Source organism: Falco rusticolus, chromosome 13, assembly GCF_015220075.1.
Source record: "Falco rusticolus isolate bFalRus1 chromosome 13, bFalRus1.pri, whole genome shotgun sequence".
Taxonomy (NCBI): Eukaryota; Metazoa; Chordata; class Aves; order Falconiformes; family Falconidae; genus Falco; species Falco rusticolus.
The window spans coordinates 6364722-6388254 of record NC_051199.1 but is presented as its reverse complement, the minus strand read 5'-3'; the positions used below and the strand labels follow the sequence as shown (position 1 = coordinate 6388254).

The 23533-nt window shown below is 43.2% G+C and overlaps 1 protein-coding gene across 2 annotated transcripts in view; it reads left to right on the top strand.

Moving 5' to 3' along the window:
- Nucleotides 1–21660, top strand: part of LOC119156410 (glypican-5-like) — a 384241-nt gene extending 362581 nt beyond the window's left edge. For both annotated transcript variants that reach the window (XM_037406094.1, XM_037406093.1), the window contains one exon: nucleotides 20206–21660. In XM_037406094.1, coding sequence (XP_037261991.1) covers nucleotides 20206–20408 — 203 coding nt within the window. In that variant the 3' untranslated portion in view covers nucleotides 20409–21660. The remainder of the gene's footprint in view (nucleotides 1–20205) is intronic.
- The last annotated feature ends 1873 nt before the right edge of the window (nucleotides 21661–23533 follow it).

Below are 23533 nucleotides of genomic sequence, written 5' to 3'. Positions count from 1 at the left end.
AAGTCTTTACCGTTCCATACAGTGCACAGCCATCCAAATCCGCCTCTCCGCTGGGATGCAGCCCAGCCTCTGCTTGCCAGTTGTGTCCAGCTGGAGGTCTCAAGGCTTGAGGGCTCTGCACCAGGTGTGGCGGGGGGGTATACAGTGCTGCGCCGGTCCGGGAGGGACTGAGGGCAACGTGGGCACCCCTCATTGCTTGCCAGGTACACACGAGAGGAGGGGGGCCAGGCAGCAAGGCTCACCCTCCCACCACAGCCTCCCTCGCAGATGTGTGTACCTGCAGCCGGGTGTACGAACAACCCTACCTTCGGCCTCCGTTGTTGCCTCCTGCACATAAAGGAGTGAGCAACTACTCGTTATAGCTATTCAGCCCGTGTTGTGTGTTGCATCCACTTCTTTTTAATGCCCATCTCAGTTTGGGTTGTGGGGTGACTGACAACCTTGGCTCCTGACAGGGCTAGCAAACCCAGCTGCCAAATAAACCAGGCCAACGGAGACAGCAATAATAGACTGATTTGTTCATTTGATATACATTAGAACAGGTTTATAATGACCATAAATGATTATTTTTACAAGAGGTACATAAACAAGTAAAATTGAAATGACTGCTCGGCATGCTACTGCACATTCCAAAGGCTGCATTTAAACGTGTACAAATGAATTCCTTCACTTCCACTGGCCAATTAGTGGCACAAAATGCTCGTGGCTGTGCGGGACGGCAGTCCCTCCTGTAGTGCATGTGCACGGGGAAGCCCATTCCATTCGCTTCCACAGAGAGGGGATATTGATGAGAGGTTTGGGGGTTACCCAGCTTCCCCATAAATCTTGACCACCTTTTGTCTTTTAAAACAGATGATACTTCAGATTTTTGTGCATTAATTGGAGTCAGACTGTATGTTCTTTCTGGTTTGGGATGCCAGACAAGTGGAAAGGTTTCACGTGGAAGGAGTCCATCCAGGTGCCTTTGTGCTAGCACCCTGCGCACTAGCAGAGCTCCTTGCACAGATGCCACCCGTCGCAGATAAAGGCTGAGCCGTTACCACGTGGGCGTTATCGTGACTGAAGTGTCAGGCTGTGTCCTACCCCTCAGAGAACTTGCGCTGTTCCCTTAAGCACACAGGGCACCCAAAAATGTTTGAGGCAAACAGGAAAATTAACACCGTGATTAGGGGAAGTAATTGGGATGTGCAGAAAAGCAGAACTGTCAGAAGAAAAAGCAAATTGTTTAGAGATAAGTGAGGAAAGAATCTTTATTTTCCTTCCAGAGACTTGGGGGTGATGAGTGTTTTTATGGCCTTAACATCTCTCTTGGGAAGCACCCATTATTTCATGCATGCGAAAGGCAAAACTGCTGAGATGTGAAGAGACTGGGAGAGAAGGAAAGCCAAAGGTTGACAGCTAGGCTGGGTCCGTGCCACACGTGGCGAGGAGAAGCCCTTTGTGCCTGTTCGGGCTATACAACCACGAGCACTGTCACCGCCCCATTGCTGCTGCAGTCAAAGCTCCCCCTTCAGCTCTGAGTACGAGCAGATCTTCCGTCATCTTTAGTTCTCCCTGTATCCAGCACAATACTAACCCGAGTGTCTTACCTGGGGGTTCAGGTGTGCTTCTGGCTGCGTCAGGTGTGCGAGATCAGGTAAGACTGTTCCAGCCGTGCTGGGCGCAGAGCCTTTTGGAGAGCGTTAGCTGCAAACAGCTCCGTTCTCTGTCTCTTACACAACCCGGGCCAAAGCGATTAACACGTGACAAACGTTTGTGGATGATGGTTTCCATTTCGCAGTGGCATTTACAACCAAGTCTAGCCCACCCTTCCCTTTGTACCAGTGTGCCTCTACCTGCGCTGAACCGGCTGTGGATTTATGCTGACTTGAAAGGAGGGATTCGATAGCTCAGCATAGGCTAAGGCAAACAAATAAATATCAGTAAATACGAGAACAGGGGAAAAGGTGAAGACAGCAGTAAGAGCAGACGTGTAGCAAATGGCTTTAAAATGCTAATTGCATTGTATACTCGGTCAAGCATGAAGTTATCTCTATGTAATCATTCAGTGTACTTCAAGGATAATAATCTAACAATGTAGCAGGTGGGCCAAAAAGCAAGCTACTGCCTCTCCCAGCCTGTGCAAACAGGGTTTGATGTGTATGTTGCATGGTAATCTCCAGATGCTGAGGCATATGTTGTCATCAGGTAATTTCATTTTTTACAGGCAGGTTGGGTGGCTTTCTGACTTCTTGTAGATGCTGAGAATGTCTGAATTAAACAGCTGTTTGTAACGAGCCTGCCAAGTAGTGCTTCAGGAACCTGGTACCATTTGTTTCCATTGTAGGAAATATTAAAAAATATTTTAAAAAAATAATACAAAAACCCAAATCAACACCACACACATAAAAGTACTGATCTCATCAGACCTTCACTGTAACCTGTATCACATCAGATGTGAAACTTCTAGGAGGCTGCATGATTTGGGGAAGGCTTTTTCATCTTTCACTGTGCCATGCCTGTTTGCTGACAGCTCCCCACCCCCATTATAATGCTGCTTTTGATACTTCCAACTTGTAATTTACCACAACTGACAAGAGAAGAAGCTTTTGTGTACTTGTGTCATCACATCTGATTTTACTTTTTTAATTTTTGTTTAAGAACCGTAACATCACTCTACATTTTCTATTTCCGATGCCCATCTTATTCTTAGCAAGATTAGGCATTCAGTTATGGTATGTCCTAGGTCGATACAGGAAATGATTGATCCTGCTCCAGATATTCCTGGTTTCCACCAATCCAGGAGCTCCAGTGTTAGATCAGGACACTCTTGTGCTTGGAGCTATACAACAGAACAAAGACAACCCCCCACCAAATGTTGGGGGCTAAGAATCACGAGCTAGCCACATGCGAGCTACAAGCTTGGCACCCAGCATACCATTACTTACGCGGTCTGACGTTGATTTGGAGGTATAAAACTACCTTTTAGTAGATGTCAGAACTTGAAATGACATCTGGCTGCATCAGTTTCTGGGCTGAAGAATGCAAATGTATTGCTGACTCTGAAGGTAATTGCAGGTTTCTTCTGTGGCTGCCACCCAGATCACTTTAGCCTCTTCATTTCTCCGTTCTCTGGAAAACGGGAATACTACTTCCCAGGAGTTCTGCCACATCCACTGTGTGTAACGTCTGTTAGGGCTCTGGAATGAAAGACTTTTTAGAAATGTAAAAAGTTACTTCTTCCGTTATTTTTGGTGGAATTAGTGTCAAGACAGTAATGCTTTGGTTTAAGAACTCCCAGGGTGCTTTGTTACCTGCTTTAAGGAGGGGGTTGGAATATTTGGCAGCTACTGAAATCGTTTTCCATCTGCCCAGGTCTCTTCTCCTTAACACGTGTATTATAGTGGTGAGTAACTGTATTCATTTCAACTTATGTCATCTTGGATCTTTCTTCAGGCCAGACCGAAACACTCCTGCTCACAATGAGTAGTACCATACTCCGTAAAAAGTCTCATTGATTTCAGATGGGCTCTCACTGACATGTTGTACTATTCATTGTTAAGTAAGGGAATAAATACCACAGTCTGGCTCTGTACAGTGAAAGCAACAGAAACTGGAGGGTAGGGAGTGGGAATTACAGAGACAAGGAAACCTTTCATTTAAAAAAGATGCAAAGAAAACGTGATTCATCTGAATGTCTTAACTCTAAAGAAAAGCTTTCACTGGCAAATGATAGAATATAGTATAGACGCTGGCATCTGTAGTAAAGCAGAATTTAGAAAGCTCATTCCAAATAAGAATATAAATTACTTGGCTGCTGTATCATAAATTTTACCCAAACACTGGGAATTCAACTGAAGTATGCCTGTCACCACTAAAGAATTCCGGGGTTTAAAGGATATGGTGTTTCTGGGAGTGAGGCTGGGGTTTGTTTGGGTTTTGTTGCATTCGGTTTTTTGCTCATATTTTATAGGCAGACCTTTTAGAAGTCATGTAATACGCTAGCAGTACAGCTTCAGAGCTATTGAAAAAGTATATTTTTAATTTTGTGGGCTTAAAGGCTAAATAAGGGCACAGTAACACCTGGGTCAGAAGTATCTTGTACCTCTGAATGTTGGTGTATCTGCTAGTCTGTCTGCTGGCTTTCTGCCTCCCTGCCTGTGCTGGGCTGTGGTTGTGTACCACGCCATCCAGCCGGCACCGCGGAGCAGCCGTGCGCTGTGCTGGGCGCAGCGTGCGAGGGGAAGGCACGGTTGCCTTCCGTGTCTTGCTGTCCAAACGAAAGGGAAGCATGTAGCGGTTGAAGTGTGTGTGTGGGGGGGAATTATTCAGACTTGCTTCACCAGTGCCTTGACCTTAAGGCTGTCATTCAGAGCTGTGCAAGGCCAGGCACGATTCTCCCTGTACTTACAGCGGTAAGCAGCATTTTACGTCCAGTTGGCAGACTAACTACGGGATGGTGGGCAGAGTGTAAAAGGGCCCCATGGCTGCGTATGCAGTGTGCTTTCCACTTCAAGAGCCAGACATTTTTTTAAAGGAAAATGAAACTCTGTGCGCCGTGCTGGTTTAGACCAAAATACAGGTCATACTGGAAAGCTGCAGAAAGCAGCTGTACCTTTTCCTCCCATCCTGATGCCATCCCCACACTGTCTTTCACAATATCCCCTTCTTCTCCCACTCCATACACAAAGAGCAAAACTGTCGCCCTTCACAAAATATGGATCATTTGAGGTTCATCTCCAATATTGTTAATAATGTCGAGTGCTGATGCTAACCTGTGCCTTCACACTCCAGCAGCTACAACATCTGTGCCACGATTTCTGTTGGGGGCAGGGTGGTTTCTCCCTAGTATGCGCCAAGAACAGCTGTCCCAGATACTAACCTTGCTACAAGTGTGTTCAGTCATCTCCGTACCAGCTGCTGTGGGGTACCTGGTTAGAAGATGTAGTGCAACACCACCTGGAAGCGCTTCTGGGCACAGTGTAGCTGCTGCCTTGCTTTGGTGGTACACCACAGAGCAAACTGGGAAGCTGGGCTCCCTGGTCCTGCCACAGCGCTGCAGTTGGATTTTCTTTGAGATGCATTTCAAGGTGTTGATTTTAGTGGGATGGAAGTTACAGATGCTTGCTTTATCTGAAAACAAGACAACTTACTTAGACACACCCTTGGAAAAGCATTTGGCTGTTGTCTGCAGTTGCCTATTTCTCATTATTTCTACTGTAAAGCAGTGAAGACAGGAAGTTCGACAATCAAAATCTCATGTGTACTTTATTATTTCCATTGCTGCAGCATCCAAAATCCCCACTTAAAGTAGTGAAGTTTGTAATTTGTGGGGCTTTCCTTTTCCATGTGTAAGCAAAAAGATGGCAATGAATTTTGAACAGGCTACCTCTGCCTACTCAGCTTTCATTTACAGCAGGCTCCCATAGAAGGGAAGAATTAAAGCACCAGTAATTTTCAAATGGGCGTGCAAATCAGACTTTTGGTCATCTTTGTGATTTTTCTGTCTTGAAATTTTCCTGGATACCAGGTAAAGCAGAGAATAATCTTCCAATACAAACCCTGAGCTTGATTGGTCCCTTCATGACTGTAAGCCAAGCTCAACTTTCAGTTATATCAAATGCAGTCCAGTTACAATTAATTTTTCCCTAGCGCACACCATTATTAACAATATTGGAGACAAACCTCAAATGATCCATATTTTCTCTGTAATGGAAAAAAAGCCAAAACACCTGAGGGTGCTTAGCTGCTGCAGGTTTCCACCATTTGAACCAGCAGAGGTCCGTAATGCATATTCTTGTCCAGAAAGTCATTTTTTTTTTCTCTAGTTAGCAGATTAAAGAGCAGAGCTCCACTGTATTTAATTAGAAAGAAATGGGGAAAAGAAATGTCTTGAGAAAACCCAGGAAGTGAGAAATAAATAAAAATCAGGCTTCTGGTTTTAAGGAAGAACAGCAGTTGACAGGCTCGTGAGGTCTTACGGCTATCACCTCTCTCTCAGGGTACAAATGCACAGGATAAGGTGTTCAGAAAGTAAAACCCCAGCAGCAGAGCCTCCAAATGTCACACACTCGAGGTGCCAGTGACACACAGTACATCCAGCCACACGCCCAGCTTATTCCTCACTGAGGAATTCAGGAGCCGGGCCTTTCAAGTCTCCCTCTTTGGCATTTATCCAAGATTACTGAGGCTTTGAAAAGCAAGATTGTTCTGAAAGGGGGGGTGGGGGGGTGGGGGGGCAGTTGCAAGCAGCCATTTGCCATGGTATTGCACATCCATCATCTCCCTGTAATACAGGACCACGTGTACGCTCACATCACAGACAGTGCTCTTTTCACTAGCTGAGCGGCTGGAACGGGTGCCAGAGAATTAGGAAGAACTGGCCAGCCTTCAAGATTTCTTCACAAGGACTTCTTAATCAGCTCCCATGCCTGCCTCTGTGCTCTCGTGTCTGTGTGTCTGGTAATTTGCTCTACTTTACGTACACTCTGTTCATCATACAGATTGGCTTTTTACTTTCTGCAGCAATTCCTCTCACTTTGCCAACACCTTGCCACTTGCAGCTTTAATGCCTATTGATAGCACTTCATCAGCAATAGCTGCCAATGTATATTCCTTTTACAACATGTTCACCCTCGGTTTTTATGGATAGTTACAAATTTAGTCACAAACTGATTGAATAGTTCGTTTTCATTTGCTTTTCGCATGGAATAGATTCATCGAAATGAATAGATCATCGGAAGGTTGAAAACAGAGATGAAGAAGCTTCTTTCATGTGGATTTGTGCTCCAAGCCAGAGTCAGCTCCACCAAAAGTGTTCCTGTGTGCCTCGTCTTCAGCAAGACTTACCTTCAGTAACATTTTTACAGCTTCCCATAGGCAGCTGCCTGTGTGGCCCTAATACCGGTCCTTATCCCAGCGTCAACGCGTACTCCCTGATCCTCTACCGTGGGTAACACTTCATTCCCCAGACACAGCCACAGGAACCTGAGCAATGAGCTCGTCAGTGAAGCCAAGGCAGAGAAGGCTTCAAATGCCTCAGGCTTTCCCGTGTCCTCTGTCACCTTGCCTCGTTCATCAGCAGCTATACGTTTTCCTTAGTCTCCCTTCACTGGCGATGAGCCCCGCTTGTGGCCCTTCACACCCTGCCAGTCTCCGTGCAGATGGAGATGGTTGTCACCCTGTGCCCCACCGCAGCACCCTCTACCTCTCCTTTCCCTGTCTGGCCGAGCTGTGTGTGGCCACCTCGCCCGCTGCCTGCCCATGCTCTGCCACGCTCCGATACACTAGCTGGAGACAGTTCGGTAAAATTATTTCTGGTTTTCAGACGCTCTGACGGATGCTCAGGTTTAAGCAAAATCTATTTGCAAAAAAACATCCCTGTGTAACTGGTTAGTAATAGCAAAGTCCAAAGCACACTTCAGCTCCAGTTCAGTTTCAAACTCAGCTTGGTGTAAGGATTATAATTTAGAAGTTCAGCTATTTGTTTCAAATGTTTTGATGGAAACTGGTGGAAATGTGTTGGTGGAAGAGGCTGAGCATCAGCTCACATACAGGGGATGTTTTTTCTCTTAAGCAACAATATTGTAGTAATCCTTACACAAACAAGGATTGGTATTTTACAAGAAATACTGCCATTCCACAGTAATTTTTTTTCATTTGCTATCAATGGCAGAACTAAACTGCCTTTTGATATTCAGCGAGGTGCAACAATTTGTTGCAGAGAAACAGATACGAGATTGTCTCTTCTCCTGCCTTTTCTTCTCCCGCACCACAGCTAGAAATAAATGCTCTGGGTGTTGCTCAGTCTCATCTCTCAATATCTGCTGCTTTGTGGAATAGCCATGTCAGCACTTACAGGTTCTTACAGCTTGGTGACATATCACAGGAGTATTGTTCTTCCCTGGTACAACCGCCTGTCTTGCCTTGCTTTACGCTTTGGGGGTGTCATTAGCCTGCACTGCTCGAGTGTACCAAGTCACTGATAGAGGGATGTTGTTTACTGCGTATCCCAGCATATGAGCTGGAGAAGGGTCAGTGAAATGATTAGTCCTCTCTCTTACAATTATTTTGAATGGGTTTAATCTAAATTTGTAACTAGATAGCTACAGATCTGTGGGGCTTCTTGTTTAAGGTTTGACTGCAACCATACTAAATGGCTGGTGGCTCGGTAATTGTTCTGGATACCAGTAAATGTTGGGTTCCAATTAAATTGAAAATGTCCAGTGTTGTTCTTCGCTGTCCATTAATTATCAAGGTTTATGTCTTCCCATTATTGATTTGACAGTGGTGCATGAATGCCTCAATCAAGATCATGACCCTAGGCTGCTTAGCTGCTGTAGACCCACAGAAATCATTGTCCATGTCCTGAAAAGCCTAAACAGGCTAGTACAGAAAACTGAAGGGTTGCAGGTTGTCTTCTGAGCTCCTGTTTTTTATAGGAACTGGTTCCTGGCTCGGGGAATACCGCTTAGCCAACAGTGGTTAGAAAGACTCCTCCATTCACCTTGCACTGTCTCTGCCAGTCTGGGAAACTATTACCTCTGCTCTGAAACACACCAGTCTTTATGAACTTTACTTCAGATCTCTAATCTATCCTTAAATTAGGTATTTTTTCCCCAGCTAGCTCAGTATGCAGCGCTTTCTCCATCAGTTGGCTCCAATTATGTGATCCTCGCATGCTATCTCTGAATAAATGTTCTCTGAAGTCATAAAGTAGGAGGACGCCCTTGGTGAGCTACTGTGATTCAACTGCTTCAAACAGGAAGAGCGCTGTTGAGGTATATAGGTTAATTTCACCCATCTCAACTCAAGTTAAACAAGAATTTCATGAAGTCCAACAGGTGCTGGGTTTACTACTCCTGAAAACCTAGTTTCCCCAAATTCTTTACCCAAGTAGATACTCTATTACGTTTTCTTTTCTAGCAAAGGACATATTGCTTGGCCTGGATTTTTGTAAGATCTCAGGTGCCAGGAATGAGCCTACTGAGAATAATCCAAGATGCTTAGTATGCTCTAAAAGAAAAAGAAAATCTAACTCCTTGATTTAATTCCTGAGTGGGAGGTCAGCCTTCCTAATGAGTACTAAGCACCCTGAGGCATCGACCTAGACCTATTGTGTCAAGCTCATGGCCCGAGCTCGTAGTCAAGCCCAAAGTCCTGTTGGTCTGTGCTGGTTGCACTCTGGGTTTGACTCAAGTCTCACCCAGGGCCAAGAACCAAGGTTTGCAGAGATGGAGAACCAGGACTCAAACCCTGACCCCCCCAGGAGAATGAGCCACATGGCTTCATGCAGACATGTAGATGTTTGCTATCCATCAAGTAAAATACAAATTCTTAATTAAAAAGAAAATCCCTTCATAATCTCAAATAAAGAAGTGTATACCTGAATTCCAGATCAGATCTTTAGGAGCACTGCCACAATAGTAAATGGAAGGGTTCCTTAAAACCTATGGTGTCAGTGATATGTGGCTTAAGTAGATCATGACACAGTCAACTTCTACAGCAAAATCCATCATACCAAGATTGAATTTGCATGCAAAATAAGGTTTGTAGGACTAGACATCCAGAGGCTGTAGCATAGCAGTCCCTGAGTACAGGTTCACATCAGAAATGTTAATTGTCTCCAAACATCAGGCAAGTAATCTGCATTTTGAAGAGTCTCTAAATGGGCATTTACATAATTTATATTTTACAAAGTCCACTGATGTACATTTGCATAATAGACTGCAGCAGTGCCAACAGATCTATCGCAGCACACGGTGTCAGCTCTCATGAACTTCCAGCGGGTTTTTCCCTTTACTGGAGCTCCTATGACAGAAAGGAATTGGCAATAACTGATAAAAATCTCAAAGAGTAGCCTGAGAGCCTGTCAGAGCTTCTTTGGCTGGCTGGAAACGCACAGAAATCAAGCCGCATGCTCAGTCACCTAAGAAGTGCTCCGCATATGTCCACGTCAGTTCTGTGCATGGAAACAAGCAGAGATGGTCCTTTATGTGTTCATTCTAGTTCGTTTAATTTCCTCATCTGGCATCTCCCATTGCTCTCCACTTGCTTGCAGTAGCACCCTGCTGCTTTCATGCTGTCCAGCTTCTTCCTCCTTAAAAACTAACACATTTTCTTACCACCCCCCACCCCCAGCCCTTTAGCATGCATGATCTGTTGGAGGCGTCTGCAGGAGCCTGGAGAAGGGCTTTGGGAACCACGCTGGCTTTGGCGCTGGCCTCGCCGGGGCAGACAAGCTTGAGCACATCAGTGGAGGGAGAAGCCAATTGAAAGTTCCAGACCTTTGAGTTCCAATGCCATGTTCATCACTCTCAAAAATGATGTTTTTATCATTCTCATGATGGAGTTAGTACCTCAAGGGTTTTTTTTATCTGATGTGTGGTCTATGGGCAGAAGTTTTTTTTTTCCATATGCCAAAGTGGGAGAACCCTGGCCAATGTAAAGTTTAGCAGCGGTGTTACCCTGGAAAAGGTGGAAGATTTATAGCCCTCAGTCTGTTACGTACCACAGCGTTAGCAGTCTAGCCACATTCAGTCCTGGTGGTTTTGGTGTAGATGTCTCCCATGAAAACTGGAAGGAGCAGTTCACACCCTCCCACAACAGAACTGGGGAATGGGATCATTGCCAGCTCCAAGCAGGAATTTCCTTCCTTTAATTTGCTCCACAGCCTGAACACTGACTGAGCACAGTCTTATGCATATGCTAATGGATGGTGCTTCATTTTGTAAGACGTTTTATTAGAAAAGTTTATTTTTTTACCCCTGGTTGTATATCTCCTTTCCATTGGTGTTGATGTGGGTATTCGTCATCCTGCTGAATGTGATAAGGGTTCATCAGTTTCACTGCACACTACTAATAAGATAATGCTTTTAAGCCGTTTGGTGTTTTCACATGAAACATGTTCTTCTTGCTACAGATATTCAGTAGAGTGATGGCTCTAATCATCCCCTCCGTCAATAACTGTCAGCGGTGATAGAGCTGGGGTTCTGGCTGGTCGGATAAACGTAGCAATGTGAAATGGAGATGTGCCTGCTGAACGGTTGCCAAACTAGGGCAGGAGAAAAGGCGAATTTAAACTTCCCACACCAGAGCTGAAGCAAGCCTGATGCTGTGATGTTTTCTTTACTGCTCTCGGTATTACGTCTAAAATGATTAATCCAGGATAGTATCTTACCACAGTTTCTTTGATTACTGTTCTGACTGAAATGAAATATAGGAAAGATTCAATAAACAAATGTTTCCTACTGATTGATCTGAGGACCAGAACTATCCTTTGGCATTAGAACTAATCCTTTTTTGTCATCTAGATTAAAAGAAATCAGATGACATGTGGATTGAAGTGATTTCAAAGTTTATTCTATAATTAAACATCAATTATGATTATATCCTATTAGAACCTCTTCAGAAGATTTTTAGTATAAGATTCTGTCTGTGCTCAAGAAGTGACAGAAATACAGTAAACATTTAAAATCCTCACTGCTGCCTTTGGGATCTGGTGACTTCCAAAATCTTGTGGCAGGAATCACGTCTGCCCAAGCTTCTTGGGGAGCAACGGGAATAGCTGGAAGAATTTGACTGGCTTTTAAAGAGTGAGGAATGATGAGAGCAGCACGTTTGCAGGGTGAAAAGAACCTTCCAGATGTCTTTTAGAGATGTATGTGATTGTTTTTCTGTGGCTGCCATGCTGGACGTCGATGCCTCGTTTGTGATTATTACATTCCGGGATGTAGACGGGCTGCTTGAAGTGTAGGGGTTGGAGGCGCCTGCCTGGCCAGGGCAGCTGTGAGCCAGAGGGTCTGCCCCGAGTCCCAGAGCTCTTTGGTGACAGGGGAACTCGCGGCTTGTTTTCTCCTGCCCACTCCTTACAGATACGACATCGATTTATGCCGAAATGTGAGCGGACGGCTTCCTACGCAGCGAGCAGTCCATCTGCCCACCCTTGCTGGTATCTCCTTGTGGAGGCGTGAAGAGCCCTCAGTGGCACGGAGCAGTTTCTAGTGTCTCGCCTTTTTTGCTGACATCCTTCTAACTTAATTTGAGTAGCTCTTTCCAGTGGATTTTGGGCCACTTTGCTCTCAGGGTAGACCCAGGTAGTCGGGGCATGTAGCAACGTGGCAGAGCCTACTTCAGTCTTGGTGTGACCCTGCAAGCCTACGCTGGTGAGGTCTGGCAGCGAAGAGGAGACCTGTGGGCCACCTCTGTCACGCTGCCCCAGGAACACACAGCTCCTTGGGTTTGTGTGCACACTCAGCTGCAGAAACCTAAACGCTGTAGGGCTTTTGGAGATGGGAACCGAAGGATCTAGAGAACTGTTGTGCCCCTAGGGCTAGACAACAGCTGAGTGGGAGCTTTGAGAGTCCCAGTGGTGTGGAAATGCTCGTCTGGGACAGCTGACTTGGTATGTGGAAGAGTAAACTTTCCTGGGGATTGGCACTGGTAGTGCATAGGCTGTAACATACTCAAACCTGACCTTCCTCTCAAGCTCTGTGATTTTCACTTTATGGCATGGAGAAACTGTAAATGGTGCTTATATATGACCAGTGAGTTTTTTCAGCACAGAGAGATGCTGCTTCTCAGTTTCAGGCCTCAGGGCTGAGAGACATATGCCTAACTTCAAGCAGGTGGGTAACTATTTATTTTGGTGGTAGAAGCTCTGTTTAAAGTTAAGCAGATGAAGTTCAAATCCTTGCTGCAAGCTGAACTTAGATTACTGCTAGTATAGGATCATATCCAGTCTTTTTACAAAATGGAGCTTTGTCTGTTTAGAGCTGCAGAGCTAAATTAGAATCCTCGTTACAAATGTCAACTGCAAATACAATTAGCAGTTTATGAAAAGGCTGGGTATTTGTAACATGCAAATTTTCAAGCAAGAAAAGGTGCAGTTTCCCCTTAAGGGAAAGAGTGCCAACACCACATGCTCTTTTTCTTCTCGAGAAATTAAGGAGTGTCTGGGGGAGAGGAGTTGGGATGGCTTTAAAAGTTTTTGTACTCCCTTCCAAAATAAGTTTATAGTTTCCCCATATACAATTTAATTAAGCCTTCGATTTGACCTTTGTATTGAGCAATAAAACTTAACTGGGAAAGATGTGGGTAGAATGAGAGCACAAAGCATGCCCCACGTCAGCCAGTGTGAGAACTGTTTCTGTAACCAAAACTAATGAGATCATCAGGACAAAAGCAACAGCCAAAGCATTTTCAATTATTACTAATATTTTTCTTCCTTGAGCCAGTTTATATTTTTCTTAATTACAGCTTTGAGCTGTGGCGTGATATTTAGCAGATGCCTTCGGCACTTGGCGTGCTGATCACTTGCACACTCCAGACTGGCAGGGGCACCTAATCTTTGAAGTCTAGAGCACACATTCATCTTTAACCATAAAGGTCAATCCTGCATTCCTCGCATCCCCCTAAACTCCCATTAAGTTTAATAGGAGTTTTGAGCATGTGAGGCATGCGGTATCAGGATCGCTCTCAGTCTTCTGGATTTTACCAGTGAGGCATGTACAGAATTTCTAAACTTAACTAATTAATTGCACCATACAGTGATGGAAGAAGGCTGTCACAGAGCTTTATAGTTGTTTCTTTCATTACATGAAAGTTACAATGGAAGTTCAACAGATTTACGGAGAACATCATGTTTTGCAGATACTTCCATGCTGTGTTTCAGGATATCATGTCAGCTGTGCTGCAGTATGTACAAAGTATCTGGCAAACTAAACAAGCTTAAACATGCAACCACAAACATGTGCCTAGGACTAGACTAAAAACAGATGTTTCCAGGAAATGTAAAAGATGTTTGGCATGTTTTAAGCTTATACTTTCAGCTTGTCTGCATTTGAATAAGTCCTGTATTAATATAAACAAAATGACAAAACCTTTTCTTGCAAATGACCGACTGATTAATGGAACTCTACTGCTGAATCACACAAGGTTTGTTAGGTTAGGTTATTTCTTCCCAAGGAAAAGATGGATTGCTCTGTCTTGACATTTACCATGGCAGGAGCTGAGGCAGTTATATTTGTGGGTTTATTTTTTAGCCCTCAGAACTAATACAATTTTACTGTGGCTCCTGAAAATCATGCAGGGTTTGCTATGGCAGCTGCATATCAAAAGCCAAACAAATACAGTGATAGGTTTCCTTAGAGAAGTACAGCTGAGATAATCTGTTCTCTCTATATATGTATATAGTGCATCAAATGTATATAGACACAAAGATTGTTTGGGAATGGGGGAAGGAGTTGCCATTTCATGTAAACGTGGCTTCCAGGCACCTGACATCTCAAATTGTCTCACAGTTGTTCCTGACTTTTCTTTACTGCATTTTTTTTCTTTGTTCATCGCACTTTTTTTATAACAGTAGTTCCTGAAAGTTCTGGCCAATGTTATTTCTTGAGGAGAGCGGGTATGGTTCTTCTCAGCCTGAAGAATTTACATCCAGAATGCACAAAATGTGTAGGAAATAAAGTAGTTCTGTTGATGGCCTACAGGGAGATGTAATCTCCCAAAGATCCCACAAAGTGTAATGCAGAATTAAAAACTGGACACAGATAATCCTAGTCCCAATTTCTGACCATGCCCCCAAGGCCAACTTCTGTTCAGTCACACGTTCAGAAACAGAACGATCGCAGAACCGAAATGGAACACGTCAGTTAACCCTCATAATCTTGTCCCACGAGTCTTCTGGAGAGGCTGGACTAACCCTAACGCAACTCAGTAGTTAGGAGGGTGATGTATTCGGTTGCAACTCCTGTAGTTCTTTCTTCCCTTTTCTGGTAAAAGATTTTTGCCTCCTAAGGCCGAGTTTCCATTAGAAGGTGTACGGGAAAAAGGTTTGTACGGACACCATATTCTCAGGCTGAAATGGAAAAGGGAGAACAGTACGTACCGGGGAGGCTACAGAGCTGTTAATTACTCCCTCCTCCTGACCCCGAAAGGGTTATATTACACCTGCCCTTTACTGGCTGGTATTATATAGCAGACAATAACAGTCCAGAATATGGAGAATGGCATCACAAGTTCTCACACTTTGGGAGTTCTCCCATTCCCATTTCCACAGCATTCTTGTTTCCATTTGTCTGCTGCAGCTGTAACTGGAAATAATTAGTGCTGGTCTTAATGTCAGGATAATAGATTATTTGGAAATTGTTGGTACATTTTATGGTGACAGCATTGTTTTGCAATTGCAGAGCTCCTTCCTTTGAATATGTAAAAGTAATTTCAGCTTTTTCTACCAGAGGTGATAAAAAGCTAATAATAACACTGCAGCATCTACTGTAATTTAAGAGCCTGTTCCACCAAGTTGCACCTAGCTTTAATTTTCTTATGAAGCTGTCAGCCAAAACCAAGCCTGTGATCAAGGTGAAATTTATCAAGCAACTGAGCTACAACATGGAGACTAAATGCAGGTACTGACCAGCTCACTTTAGACCTGCATTATGAGTGTCGTTACAGCCATGATGAGGCATTCAAGACCAAGGCATAAATTTGCTATCGTAGATGCTGACATTCTGTCTTTTCAAAGCACAATGTTTGCGTGAAAATCTAGGAAGAAATGGACAGGCCTGACTTCATGTAGTTAATGTGGTAAGGCAGAAATAAACAATCTCCCCTTCTTTCCTCCCTCGCAACTCTCTCCCCGGATACCTGGGTTGAAAGTTCCCCTTGGCAGCTCATGGTGTAAAACTGATGGAAACGTGTTCAAAAATCTCCACTTTGTTGTGGGCATGGTGGATTGGTGAGCGCTGATACTCTGCTGTCAGTGCCTCGCTCCATTAGAAACCGGGCCGCTATAATTAACATTTACAGGACTGGCCTGGCAAGTCTCTCTGGTTTGTTTCTATTCAGAATTCCCTCACAGGGGTCGTACACTTGCCTGGTGTGATGATCCGTAGCCTCTGGATGCGTGCAGGCACCATGGCTGTTGGTCAATCACAGGTGTTCTGCCCGAGGAACAGAGGTCCTGAGGCACAAGCACGTTGCTTGCCCAAGCGCAAGTGCCGTAGCGTTGGCACTGGCATACAAAGCAGAGCCTGCCGGTGGCCCTCTGCTCAGCTTGACAGGTGAAGGGCAACGAGGGCTGGATCTGAAAGGTCAAACACAGGCTTCCCCCAAGTTAATCCCGCTTCCTTCAGTGTGAGATCAGCCCGTGCAACCGCCCTTCCCTTCCTGCCTTTTTCCTTTGCTCCGGAGATACTTGCTGTGGCGACAGCAGCAGCAGCCTGTCTAGGGAGCCTTTGCGTTTACCCTTCAGCTCCGTGGAGACAGTGCGGAGCATCATTCAGACGGGAGATGGAGAGGGTTCAAGTGGCACTGGCCCATCTTTGCAGGGAAAGAGCCCCTATCACACCCACCATTTGCAATCACAGAGAAAGGACTGAGCTCAAGTCCGGTCAAGAGGACAAAAAACAGAAAGCAAATGAACTTGTTCATCCCTTGACAGGACAATAGGAAACCTCAACAGACATTTAAGTAGATCCTGCTGATACTCTTAGAGAGCAACAGCATGCAAATACACCAATAAATAGTTACGTCTTTGACAGCCCCTGTCAGTAGCAAACTGCAAATTGGTTAGCCCAGGGAGGGGCAGCTAACAGCCGGGGTGCCAATATGACTTGAACTTGTGTCAGATAACCTGGTAATAACCTAATAAAGTAATATTTGCATTACTTTGCTCCTGGATCCTCACTGCCTCAGATTAAGGTGTGCTTTAATGTGTGACTCATGAAATACATCTGAAAGGCATGCTCAGCCCTCCGTATAGGAGAGATTTCCTGTTCCTAAATTAGATGACAGTGACAGTTTTGACTCTCCCTTTTATCCGAAGCGAGCCTCTCTGAGGAACAGTATTGATCCATATAAGTATTTATGAGAAGTTCCGTGCCGTCTGGGCGGCACATGCATTACTGGGTAGCAATCTGCGGTTAGATCTTCGAGGTGAAGATAATCTTAAATGATCTAAACACTGAGGTCAAGCAATTTTCATTATGTGCTTTGTTTATATTGTCAAGATGTGAATTTAACAGCAGTTAACACGGATGAAAGTTCAGCTAAGGAAGTGGACTCGGTCCTCTGGACTCAGTGAGCTGTTCCCAGCGCTCACCAGTAATCGCAGGGCCCAGAGGGTCTCTGAGCCATCTTCACTGACCCTGGCAGACCTCGTCCACAGCAAGGGTCCCAAAAGGCTGGTCAGGAAAGCTGCTTTGGCGGTCACCTGCCTTCACTAGGTGCCCCTTCTGGCAGGGTTTGAATACACACACTGGGAGCCTGGGCAAGGGAACAGCACAGTAGCTACTGCAGTGGCTGTATCACGTCAGGATGCAGCAATAAACAAACAGTGCAGAACAATATTCAAATGCCAGTGTCCAAAACGCCGTCACATGTGTTAGCCTGAGGTGAGCCGAAGCCTTCAAAGATTTTAACCACTCCGTTTCTGGAAAGGAGAGAGGGACTGATGATGGGAAGAAAGTTTCTAGTGACGGAGAAAGCTTTTAACTGGGAACCATGAAGCCTTTAAAACGCAGCCGGTAAATACTAGAACAAACCAAAGTTGTGGGGTTTGGTTGGCTGGTTTTATGAAGTTTTACTCTGGGGGGTTGATTCATGGGTGTTGAACATCTGGGGTTTGCTCTGCTGAGACTGGAGTTTCATTTCTGTGCTAGTCTTCACACTGACACTTTTTTTTTTAGCATGCTCACTATTTCTTTGCATTTTGAATGTCAGTAGTAGACTGAGCATACCCATCTCTGAGTCTGAGAAAAAGATTTAAGAGGAAAAACTCATTTAACTCTGAGTCTCTCAGCCAAAACCTTGGAGTGAGTAAGCAACAGGAACTCTGAGGAAACTGGAATAAAACATGAAATCTTTACGCTGCTGAAACTGTGCCTTAAAAACTAAATATAGGATTGAAAAAAATCTTGAACTGAATTAGGACTGAGACTATTTTTATTTATTTTTAAGAAGAGAGAAAACAGAGCATTTTAAATAAAATGCCAGTTTTGCACAATGAAATCCCAAATTAGAATTGGCCATGAATAGCATCAGAAGATACTCTGCCGTCAAGGCAGAGAATTCAGAATGTAGTCCTTTCCACGGAAAGGATAAAGGCAGAATTTTCTAATGTATTATTTAACGCTTGTTATGTAGTGCATTAAGCAGTCACTGAGAGGAAAGCTTTTAAAAACCAACAGCCTCCCTGATAACATTAAATCTTACCTTAGATTTTTGGTTAAGTCAATATTAAGAAAATAAACGAATTAATACATTTTAGTCTGCCCGATTTATAGACGCCAATCAAGTTACAATGCTGGACATGGCCAACTGAAAGAGACGAATAGATTTACCTGAGTGAGGTCTTAATTTAATCAGCTGGCCCCAGAGAGCTGAAGTCAGCAGGCTGGGATGATATAAGAGGCAGCAGAGAAACAGTGCCTTTACCGCAGTCGAAAAGGAGAACGACAGTGATGGAAAGGAGTCTAGGCAGTGTCAGAACACACCTATTTCCATGATTTATTCTTAATTTACTTTAATGACAGTCTGAAGGTTTTTCTTTAAGTGTCCTCAGAATACTGATATTTTCTAAACAGTTAGAGAATGCTTTTTCTCCCCCTCCTTTCTGTTAGCTCCATTGCGAGTTGGAATTGAGGAGGAGCTATGTCTGCATTTTGCCATAATGAATTTTGAGCACAGTGTCAGACTAACCTTTTCCCACTGTACACCTTGCCAGCCCGTGTCCCTTCTCTGCAGCCACCCTCCAGTCAGGTCTAGGAATCACAGGTTCCCCTGGGATGAATGTTGATATTATGATAAAATGGAGGAATTAATTGCATTTCTTTTACAGTTTATACTGGCAAAAGAACAATGTGTGCTTTCCCAATACGATATCTCATTTTTATTACCAAGTGAGTTTATTGATGGTTGTTCAGAACTACTGACATGCAGACAATGATCTCAGATTGCATTTACACTTCTGGAATACTTTCCATCTTTCCAGATTCTGCCAGGAACTTGCTTCTGTGATTCAGAGTTTTTATTTTAAGATTGGACTGTTGTTTAATCTGCATTACAAATCTATGCCTTTTGCTTTCTTGTGTATGTGCACTGCATTCATTAGTATCACAAATCCTTTAAGCTTGGACCTGAACAATTATTGCTAATTTATAAATTCTTCCAGGCAGGAATTTGGTTTTTGCCAGGCACTCAGATATGATTTTACAGATTGACTATAAAATCATCATCCCATCATCAGATGAAATAGTGATTTTTTTTTTTCCCACAATGCCAGCGAGAGGGTTCAAGTGCAATATGATCTCAGTAATACTTGTAAATAGCTTGTGAACCTCAGGATAACCACAGACCCTTATCAGTCATTTTCTCATTTCAAAAAATCCCTTCTTTTTTTTTTTCCCCCCCTTTCAATATAGGAGTTCTACTACTTTCTTATTGATCTAGTCCTTTATATAAAAGATGCCTAGAATTGCCCTAAAATGCATCTGGAGGGAGAAAAAAGCCCCAGTGATATTGTTCCATACTTCAGAAAGAAAAAAAATATCCTTCTACTTGCTGCGAAAAACAATGAAACAAAACATGACGCATTCTCTTTGTAGCCGTATTTTGCCCGCGTCGATGAACAAGGCATATGAGACAACAATGTATTGCCTCATGTCAGCAATCCTTCTTGCCAGGTTGTCTTACTGTATCGAGGGCCATGCGTTGCTTTAAAGGTAGTGGCAAAGCAGGAAGAAGCTGGGAAGCTGGCTGTTACATTAAGTCAACATGATCTCCCGTCTCCTGCAGCCACTCGGCAACTTGATGGGTGTCTCAGTGGGGCATGTTGCGAAACCACTCAATCCTAACATCGTGTTTTAAAGCACAAGCCAGTTCCCATGCCAGGTGAAACTGAAAGTACTTTTCCTGAGAGAAAACCAGGTTCTGAGACCAGCCACCGCAGCGCTGAGTACCTACTGTTCTGCTCAAGCTGTGTCTACAAGCAGACAGGTAGAGCAGGCTGGTCAGAACAGACTTGCTGAGCAAAAGAGCGGGTGCTGAGGACCAGCGGTCACGCTGGGTCCAACCAAAACATTAATACAAGCGCCCCATCACTCTCCCTCCGTACATAGGTCAGTTATTCAGGCTAGCGTACAGCACGTGTCCACAACAGACAGAATTTAAAGCTATTATTTAGAAGACGTGCGATTAATCTTACATTTACTGTCATGTTTTCAGATATACTCAAGGACAAGAAAACCCATCCGGAAAACAGAAACGAACCAAAACCGACTGCGAAAAAGATCGACGCCGCAACCACCACAAGCACTGTCAAGTCATCCTCTAAACACAGTGTAACTGGAAGTGGGAGCAGTCCCACCCTGAGCTCCTCACTTGTGATTTTAACAGCACTAGCAGTCCTGTGGCATTGCCCACTGTAGCTGTGTTGCCTTGCAGCCACTGTGCAAGTGTTTCTGTTCACTGTCATTTGTACCTACAGCCTTACCCAACAGAAAACAAATGTAAATGGCTCTCTAGTTTATGTGATATGTTAGAATAAATATTAAACGATATGCTGGAGTTGGCAGATACCAAGCGTCATCACTTACAGTGTCTGAAGACAGCCTTTGACAAAGCCCACCCAAGACAGAGGGAATGATGACAAAGGTCTGAGTAGCTTAAGTTATGGGGTAGGAATAATTGAAAACGCAGAAATTGTGTATGTGTGTTATTGTTTTTCCCAATTTCATTTGCTGGAATCTTACTGGCTGGTTTTGTTTAATTTTTTTGGTAAATTATATGAGTGATTAGTCTTCAAATTCAAGCCACTACATACTTTATTTTTCTAGTGAACAGCTAACAAGCTATATCTACAGTTGTAAACCATCCTAAAGTGGAGTACATTCTACCAGCTTGATGAAATTCCTAAGTGATCAAGATCAAAGCATGTTTGAAACTTTTCACTTTTTCTGTTTAGATTGTAGGAAGCAACATAAAAGCATATGGTGTGTCTAATGTACCAGTATAGTTGCCTTAACTATGGAAAAAATTAGAACCACGTTGTTTACTGAGGGATACAGATAGTGAGTTTCCCTGCCCCACAAAACGCCGTTACCAGATGCTTAAGCATATGCTCAAGGCTTATTGGATGAATGTCCAGCAACAAGAAACATAAATAAACATAATATTTTATCCAGCTGAATGCAGCTCTGTACAGAGAAAAAAAAGATAACTCAGTTCAAACTTTCTTTGCCTATGTGATGTTATAGAGAAAACCAACCTAAATTTTCCATAAAGGTCCCAGAGAAAAATCGTTGGGGACTCCCATTAGACACTAACTAGGTTTTGTGCATTGTGGATCTCTGAAATCAACTCTGTTTCATAAACTGTGTATTATTTAATTACATGTAATGTTTAAAATTTTGTATCATGGTAGGTGTAAATGTAAAACAATCTGAAATCTAGAACATTCTCTGTTACGCCTCATCTTGATTACTACCCCTAGAAAGTGTCAAACTGTGTGTTATATTACAAGGCTTTTTTTTTTTTTAATCAATGATACATTGATGCATTTGAACTTTTTGAATGAAAAAGTACTGCAATAACGTTTAATGGGTTAAGAGTTAATGTGTGCTTTCCAAAAAATGTTTACAGTGCCATTGAATATGTATCTACAAATACAACTGGATGAATGCAGTTATTAATATGATAAATATATAAAACATTAGAAGTTATATTTACTACATTTCATACTATTACAACAGTTTAATGGCCATTTTTGTGTTGTAGACTATTATTATGTACAGATTTATAAGATTTAATGTAAAACACTTGCCTTTTTTTTTTTTTTTTTTGTAAAACATCTCTTTGATATTTAGAGTTACACAGCCACTGTCATAACTCAAAAGAAGAACCCTGTATATTACTAATCAACTTCAGGCATTTTATTGGCAACTTTCGTTATAAAAGCCTGACACGAAGAAGGTGCCATGTGCCAGTATTATTGTGGCAATGACACAGAACAAGCATATAAGAAGTATGTACAAAACTTGTACGTTTTTAGATAGTATTAGTGAACATGTCTAATTATGTTTGCAAAGGTGGGGCTTGAGTTTTGTTTTTAATTTGGGCTTTTAGATCATATTTACAGACATAAAGGTGTAATCAGAACCATCGACACACCCAGCTGCAAAGGCAGTGTCTCTAGAGTGTCAGCCACTATGTTTTCTAGAAGAGAATTCAATTGTAATGTTGAAACAAGGAGATAAAATGGAAAATTACTAACATGAAATATTTTATATTTGAGTTATGATTTTTCAAAATGGTAAGGAGAGTAATATCCCTAAATAGTGCTTTCCAGCCGTAACAGTGAAAATCAGTGTTCCCAAAAGTTCTATAATAGCTGTCCTGTTTTCCAGGGTTTGTGACTGCACCGCCAGTCCTCTGAACCGTAATTAAAAATTCCACTTCTTGTATTTATTTTCAGTGCCCTTTGGAAGAGTGCACTTTTACCAGCGGAGGTGTGCAAGTCATGTCATTTACACAGGGAAAGGACACCGTAATTCCTTGCAGTCTTAAAGGATCAGTTGCGATGGCTGCTGTCAGACAGGCTGGGCTCTGTGCACACACAGAACTGTACATCAGGTGCTAACACCACCAGCTCCTCAGGTAATACCAATCACTGTGGCTTCACTAAAGCAATTTATCTCTGTTGCCTGTGAGCCTGACCCCTAATTTAGTTTTCTCACACTTAAGATGCTCAGTCATCATTCAGGCAAATGCATCCACATTTGCACGCGTCAGTCTCCGTCAGGATTCCTATGGATAGAGCTAGGGTTTCAGGGCTGGGCTCTGACGCTACCAGATTTCAGCTTTGCAGTTTGGAGGTTTCAGTTCTTCTCACCTGCAGAAAAGGAACTTGAATTCCTAGACTTAACATGTCTTTTTGAGGTCTTTTCTGTAAAAGGTTTTGTGCTTTTAGCTCAGAGCAGGGATCCAGCTTAGCCTAGTATTCAGCTGTAGCAGAGGAAGCTGCAGAAGCCCTGCAGGAATAACTCACCCTGGGGATTATTTGTTGTTGCTAAATGTCATAACCTTGCCAAACAAAAACCTCTGAAAAATCAAGTGTTTGAATTTTAGGTTTGGTCAGCAAATATTTATATGACGTAGGACTCTGAAGCTAAACAAGACAACCCTTTTAAAGTTTCCGTAACAAAACCAGAACAAGTTCAAACTCTGGGGTGAGATAGAATCAACTCATTTCATTGGATTCAATCAATAGGCACAAATTGGTACGGAATGAGGGAAGAGACTTCAGAGGACTCCACACCTATTAATACATTTCACACTAATATACTTTCACACTGTAAGAAGAGTACTGGTCAAACCAGCATGAAATATGTTCATAATGTGCATCAAAAATGGAGCAGCTTTAAAGGGCAATGCAGTACATTTTTACTGATGGTTTATGATTTCACTTTTCTCAGGATCAGTTGCATTTACATAGTAAAAAAAGTGTTTTCCATCAAACAACAAATCTATACCAGCAAAGGCAAAAACAACTGGC